At 37.0% G+C, this 7774-nt stretch overlaps 1 protein-coding gene across 1 annotated transcript in view; it reads left to right on the top strand.

Moving 5' to 3' along the window:
* The window catches only part of LOC122803890 (zinc transporter 6-like), an 82845-nt gene extending 75589 nt beyond the window's left edge, over positions 1 to 7256 (top strand). The window contains exon 2 of the mRNA XM_044073573.1: positions 5959 to 7256. Coding sequence (XP_043929508.1) covers positions 5959 to 6638 — 680 coding nt within the window. The 3' untranslated portion in view covers positions 6639 to 7256. The remainder of the gene's footprint in view (positions 1 to 5958) is intronic.
* Positions 7257 to 7774: the final 518 nt, after the last annotated feature.

The raw sequence follows: 7774 nt of genomic DNA, 5'->3' as shown, positions 1-7774 counted from the left end.
CAATCCTACTCAAATTTTTTACAATATAAAATGAAGTTATAATCTCTGTTTGCTGTTTATTGTTTCATTGAATATTGTATTATAAATAGTACTGCATTTATCTGCTTATTTATTTGTTTACTGAAAATTGGAAGCTCTTCTCTGTCCCCCCCTGTCTTCAGTTAGTTTATTCATCTCACTTCATTGTTATTCGGTGTAGAAGTCTTTGCCTAGAGGGATGCTCTGTGCCTTAAAGTCTTAGTCCCTTATCTCTGAAATTATTTCTTCTGAATAGTTGCATACTGGAGCTGTTTGGTTAGCTTTTGCACACCCTACATCAACTTTATTACAAGCTAAGTACAAACTTGCAGTGTTATAAGATAGTACTGAATTTTATTTCTTCTGTTTAATGTTTCAATGAATATTGTGTTAAAAATAGTACTGCATTTATCTGCCTATTTATTTGTTTACTGAAAATTGGAATCTCTTCTCTGTCTCTCCCTGTCTGCAGTTAGTTTATTCATCTCACTTCATTGTTATTCGGTGTAGAAGTCTTAGCCTAGAGGGATTCTCTGTGCCTTAAAGTCTTAGTCCCTTATCACTGAAATTATTTCTGCTGAATAGTTGCAGACTGGAGCTGTTTGGTTAGCTTTTGCACACCCTACATCAATATTATTACAAGCTAAGTACAAACTTGTAGTGTTATAAGATAGTACTGAATTTTATTTTTTATGTTTATTGTTTCATTGAATATTGTGTTAAAAATAGTACTGCATTTATCTGCCTATTTATTTGTTAACTGAAAATTGGAAGCTCCTCTCTGTCTCTCCCTGTCTGCAGTTAGTTTATTCATCTCACTTCATTGTTATTCGGTGTAGAAGTCTTAGCCTAGAGGGATTCTCTGTGCCTTTAAGTCTTAGTCCCTTATCTCTGAAATTATTTCTTCTGAATAGTTGCATACTGGAGCTGTTTGGTTAGCTTATGCACACCCTATATCAACTTTATTACAAGCTAAGTACAAACTTGCAGTGTTATAAGATAGTACTGAATTTTATTTCTCTGTGCCTTAAAGTCTTTGACCCTTATCTCTGAAATTATTTCTGCTGAATAGTTGCATACTGGAACTGTTTGTTTAGCTTTTGCACAACCCTCATCAACTTTATTACAAGCTAAGTACAATCTTGCAGTGTTATAAGATAGTACTGAATTTTCTTTTTTCTTTTTATTGTTTCATTGAATATTGTGTAAAAAATAATACTGCATTCATCTGCCTATTTATTTGTTTACTGAAAACTGGAAACTCCTCTCTGTCTCTCCCTGTCTGCAGTTAGTTTATTCATCTCACTTCATTGTTATTCGGTGTAGAAGTCTTAGCCTAGAGATATTCTCTGTGCCTTAAAGTCTTAGTCCCTTATCTCTGAAATTATTTCTGCTGAATAGTTGCATACTGGAGCTGTTTGGTTAGCTTTTGCATGCCCTACATCAACTTTATTCCAAGCTAAGTACAAACTTGCAGTGTTATAAGATAGTACGGAATTTTATTTTTTCTGTTTATTCTTTCATGGAATATTGTATTATAGTACTGCATTTATCTGCCTATTTATTTGTTTACTGAAAACTGGAAGCTCCTCTCCATCTCTCCCTGTCTACAGTTAATTTATTCATCTCACTTCATTGTTATTCAGTGTAGAAGTCTTAGCCTAGAGGGATTTTCTGTGCCTTAAAGTCTTAGTTCCTTATCTCTGAAATTATTTCTGCTGAATAGTTGCATGCTGGAGCTGTTTGGTAAGCTTTTGCACACCCTACATCAACGTTATTACAAGCTAAGTACAAACTTGCAGTGTTATATGAGTGTAGCGAATTTTATTTTTTCTGTTTGTTTCATTGAATATTGTGTTAAAATAGTACTGCATTCATCTGCCTATTTATTTGTTTACTGAAAATTGGAAGCTCCTCTCTGTCTACCCTGTCTGCAGTTAGTTTATTCATCTCACTTCATTGTTATTCGGTGAAGAAGTCTTAGCCTAGAGGGATTCTCTGTGCCTTAAAGTCTTAGTCCCTTATCTCTGAAACTATTTCTGCTGAATAGTTGCATACTGGAGCTGTTTGGTTAGCTTTTGCACACCCTACATCAACTTTATTACAAGCTAAGTACAAACTTGCAGTGTTATAAGATAGTACTGAATTTTATTTTTTCTATTTATTGTTTCATTGAATATTGTGTTAAAATAGTAATGCATTTATCTGCCTATTTATTTGTTTACTGAAAATTGGAAGCTCCTCTCTGTCTCTCCCTGTCTGCAGTTACTTTATTCATCTCACTTCATTGTTATTCGGTGTAGAAGTCTTAGCCTAGAGAGATTCTCTGTGCCTTAAAGTCTTAGTCCCTTATCTCTGAAATAATTTCTGCTGAATAGTTGTATACTGGAGCTGTTTGGTTAGCTTTTGCACACCCTACAACAACTTTATTACAAGCTAAGTACAAACTTGCAATGTTATAGGATAGTACTGAATTTTATTTTTTCTGTTTGTTTCATTGAATATTGTGTTAAAATAGTACTGCATTTATCTGACAATTTATTTGTTTATGGAAAATGGGAAGCTACTATCTGTCTCTCCCTGTCTGGAGTTAGTTTATTCATCTCACTTCATTGTTATTCGGTGTAGAAGTCTTAGCCTAGAGACACTCTCTGTGCCTTATAGTCTTAGTCCTTATCTCTGAAATTATTTCTGCTGAATAGTTGCATACTGGAGCTGTTTGGTTAGCTTTTGCATGCCCTACATCAACTTTATTCCAAGCTAAGTACAAACCAGCAGTGTTATAAGATAGTACTGAATTTTATTTTTTCTGTTTATTCTTTCATAGAATATTTTATTATAGTACTGCATTTATCTGCCTATTTATTTGTTTACTGAAAACTGGAAGCTCCTCTCTGTCTCTCCCTGTCTGCAGTTAATTTATTCATCTCATTTCATTGTTATTCGTTGTAGAAGTCTTAGCCTAGGGGGATTTTCTGTGCCTTAAAGTCTTAGTCCCTTATCTCTGAAATTATTTCTGCTGAATAGTTGCATGCTGGAGCTGTTTGGTAAGCTTTTGCACACCCTACATCAACTTTATTACAAGCTAAGTACAAACTTGCAGTGTTATAAGAGTGTAGAGAATTTAATTTTTTCTGTTTGTTTCATTGAATATTGTGTTAAAATAGTACTGCATTCATCTGCCTATTTATTTGTTTACTGAAAATTGGAAGCTCCTCTCTGTCTCCCCTGTCTGCAGTTAGTTTATTCATCTCACTTCATTGTTATTCGGTGTAGAAGTCTTAGCCTAGAGGGATTCTCTGTACCTTAAAGTCTTAGTCCCTTATCTCTGAAATTATTTCTGCTGAATAGTTGCATACTGGAGCTGTTTGGTTAGCTTTTGCACACCCTACATCAACTTTATTACAAGCTAAGTACAAACTTGCAGTGTTATAAGATAGTGCTGAATTTTATTTTTTCTGTTTATTGTTTCATTGAATATTGCGTTAAAATAGTACTGCATTCATCTGCCTATTTATTTGTTTACTGAAAATTGTTCTGATTGAATCCTGCTAGAACAAGGCTCAGTTCTGAGGTTTTTTACTGGTTAATTGGGTAATTGTTCAAATCAGCTTTCTTGTTAGTTTGCTTGTTTTCTATTGTTATCAATAAAAAATCAGTTTGCACTTTATCTGCTTTTACTGTATTTGTGTTTCTTCCTACTTTATTACCTTATTTTGCTTTTGCCTCTTCTTAAATGTACTCAATTGTGTTTATTCTGCTGCATTTATTACTGCTTGATTGTAGCCTAATTAAACTGTCACTGTTATTCTAAGTCTTTTGGTTACTGCACTTGGGCTTCAGACCAATTGTTTTACATTAAGAAGGTATGTGGTCTGCACTGTTGTCGCAGGACAAGTAGTTTACATCCTTCTAAGTTGGGAGTTGCTGATTGAAGGCTCAGTGTCTGTTATTCTAAAAGTGTATTAGTTCTGGTTTAAGCCCTTGGGCTCTAGGCCAGTTATTTTACATTAAGAAGGTTTGTGGTCTGCACTCTTGTGGGAGGAGAGGCTAGGTTCTTCCCTTCTGAGCTGAGAATTTCCAGTTAAAGGCTTACTGTGCCTGCTCATTTGAAATGTTTCTTCTGATATTGATGCACCTTGTCTGCTGTAGCATAGACTAGATTCAGACCTGCTGAATCTAGCTTTATTTGTATAACTTGAGCACTAATCCAGGCCATATTTTTTGGAGAAGGTTCCCCCGCACCCTTGTAGCAGAAGTGTGCGGTTAGAACTTGTCAGATTGAAGACTGCTGGAACAGGGTTCAATTTTGAGTTTTTTTACTGGTTAATTGGGTAATTTGTTTAAATCAGTTTGCTCGTTTTCTATTGTTATATATATAAAAAATTGCATTTTATTAATCTGCTTTTACTGTAATTGTGTTACTTCCCACTTTATTACCTTATTTTGTTTGTGCTTCTTCTTAAAAGTACTCAATTGTATTATTCTGCTGCAGTTACTACTGTTTGGTAGTAGCCTGATTAAATTGTAACTGTTATTCTAAGCCTTTTGGTTTAAGCAATTGAGCTTCAAACCAGTTGTTTTACATTAAGAAGATTTGTGAACTGCATTGTTGTGGCAGGACAGGTAGCTTATATCCTTCTAAGTTGGGAATTGCTGACTGAAGGCTCAGTGTCTGTTATTCTAAAAGCGCATTAGTTCTGGTTTAAGCACTTTGGCTTCAGGCCAGTTATTTTACATTAAGAAGGTTTGTAGTCTGCACTCTTGTGGGAGGATAGGCTAGATTCTGCCCTTCTGAGCTGGTTAAAGGCTTATTGTGCCTACTTATTTGATCTGTTTCTTTCTGAAATTTGTGTGCCTTGTTTGCTGTAGCCCAGAAGTTAGTAGTTTATTGGCCATTTTGGGCTAATTTCTATCTCTTTCATTTCCCTGCTATAAAAACTGCATTTGCATGATTTTGTGGGTCCGGCAAGTGCCAGTTAGCTAGGGTTAAACTATTCCCGGCTTCACGAAGTCTGCTCTTCAATTTTTCCCTTGGAACTAGACAAGCTTTCAACTTAAGCATTCAAACCATTCGTTTCACAGCCCAGCACTTGCTCAAAACTCATAGCAAGCACTAATTAACCCTAGCACTTGACCCCCCCTATACTGTCCAGAAGGATAAGGCTCTCTATTCATCCCTACCAGATAATCAGTAAAACAGCTCACTTTACCTATTCAGGCATGTCCAAAGGGCAGTTTCAGGTGTACTCTCCAGTCCAACTGGTGAATCTGGGCATTTTGAGGCAATGTTACAACTGCCTCATGTACACAGACAACCCTCTCCTCCTACCACCAAACACTAATATATGTGAGAGATGTAATTATACAGCTAAACTGGAGGCAAAGCTCTCTCAACCCAAGACTGGAACTGAAAGTCAAGAGGAGAAGGAAAATACTTGCAACACACCACCAGTTTCACATAGACCTACTAAACTAACACCGGCAAATAACACACATAAATACATGAAAACATACTCGGAAGCTCTAAATAAAAATCTGCAAAAGCAACAGAGACCTCCAAAGCAGACACCCAAGCAACCTCCACACCCCATCACAAACCATGAAAGACATACTTCACATAATCAGTGTGCCACACAATCACAGGCAAAATAACATACCCAACACACTAGTAATAGGCAACTCTATAGTCAGGCACACTGATGTCTCACTAACTAGGCTGGTCAAGGAGAAGGTTGCAGTTAGCTGCCTGTCGGGTGTCAGGATCCGCCACATAACACAAGCACTCAGGTCACTCCAGAACAAGTAGAAATATGACTCTGTCATTGTCCATGTTGTTGTGAATGACCTAAGAAGTACCTTCCTGAACTACATGAAAAGAGACAAGAAAGAGCTCTCTGATCACGTAGCCCAGGCCGGTATGACCCTGACCCTGAGTAGCATCCTACCCGTTTGGCACAATGTACCCCATGAGTGGGTGCAGTGGGAAGGTGTTACTTCAGACGACTCCTTCGCATCTGATTGGTCAGTTGGATAAACTACTTAGGGAAGTTTCCACACTTGATGGGGTTCTGGAAGTTCGCAATGAGCATTTTTGGTCACTTGGATTTGGTAGTCTGGCTGGCTCTGTGCATGTTAGAATTCGAAGAGATGCCAGTGAGCAGATGGTACTGGCTCATGTGACTAATCGTTTGTCAACACTTGTTTCTACTTTGACAGTTCAGATTTTTAAAGATGATTGGATAAGACCAACTTTAACAGGAACAGGTTCGACTAGTGTGTTGTATTTCCAAGACCACAGCAGTATTCCCACAGTCCCAGCTGTTTTGGGAACACAGGAGTCCAAACTCTTGCAGTCTTCATCAGACAAAACAAGTGGACCACCACCTGAATTTTCATTCAATACACCAGGAAGAAATATCAACTCTTTTAGCGTTTCTGCTTCACAGACTACCAAACCTTATGGCGTTCTTTTAAATTATGGAGGTACTACTAGTCTCAGTCAAGGACCCCGAAATCCTAGTATGGGTATAGGTCAGGTACTAAGGACTGGACTAAGTAATATGCCTGGCAGATATGGACAAAGCTCTCAAGGCTCTTTCAGTAATTTTAGATCTTAACATTCAATACTGCATTACTTGTTTTATGGAACCATACTTCATGAAACTTTTGTCAAACATAATGTTTGGTGCTCAGTATTTACTGCAGTGACTGCACTTGTATGGAGAACAACTTTTTGAAAATAGTTTTGTTAAAACATATACTTTAAGGGTGAGATCTTTAATAAAGAGAAATGGACAGGACCGGTAGAACTCAAATTGCTACAGCATTTAAATGTTTTTTTTCCCCTCTGCCAGAAATGTTTCCTTTTGACTAGCCCTGGTGATTTCCATACTAGTCCTGGCATTCAGTGTTGTGTTTTGTAATCTTTATTTATTTTTTTTTTTTTGCAGAACAAAACATCCATTGATGTGTGTGTTTTGTGTGTTTATGAACCCAAGCATATTAATACAGCAACAGGGGAATACATGAAAGAAAAGAAGTGGTAAGGCATACAGCATGTAACATTTTTTTGTGTACCAAGCATTTTTGAATGCTGGTAAGTTAAGTGCATCCTAATTCAATTTTAGAAGACCTCTGTTTTTGCTTGTTGGAAAAGAGTGAAAGGTAATGCCTTTTGTGTGAGTCTGATTTTGCAGCCATCAGACCTAGTAATAAAATGTTTTCTTTAACTTTTATATGACAAAAAATTCTAGTGCTATGTATACCATCACTAGTAGTGTCCATAGCTTAGCAGGTTTTGCACACAATTTTCGTACTAAAGGTTTTGGGTTCTGTTCCTATACCAGACAATTTCATTCTGGTTCTATACTGACGTTGCAGTGTACTTTAAACCTTTGGAATTATTCCTGTGGTTTCTGTGATTCTTGTGGTGATCATTGAATATTTCTTAACATCTAAGGAGAACTATCCTACTACTACTTTTGTATTGCTGTACTCATACCCTTATTTGGGCTCCACGAGTGAATACTTTGGGTAGCATCCTGCCCTCACCAAGAATGATGCCACAGTGTAAAGAAAAAATTATCAATTTCAACAGTTGGCTAAGTTTCTGGTGTTATTCAAAGGGGATCCAGTATCTGTCCACCTTGGATGACATGCTTGATAAGCCACGTTGCTTCACAAGAGATGGCTTGCACCTGTCACCCTTAGGCTTTTGAATACTGGCCAAGGCTTTTGCTGCCCTCATAGTGCC

This window comes from Protopterus annectens, chromosome 6.part0, assembly GCF_019279795.1.
Source record: "Protopterus annectens isolate FY-2018-M chromosome 6.part0, PAN1.0, whole genome shotgun sequence".
Lineage (NCBI taxonomy): Eukaryota > Metazoa > Chordata > Ceratodontiformes > Protopteridae > Protopterus > Protopterus annectens.
The sequence above is the reverse complement of the archived record's forward strand: the minus strand, read 5'-3'. Positions and strand labels throughout refer to the sequence as shown.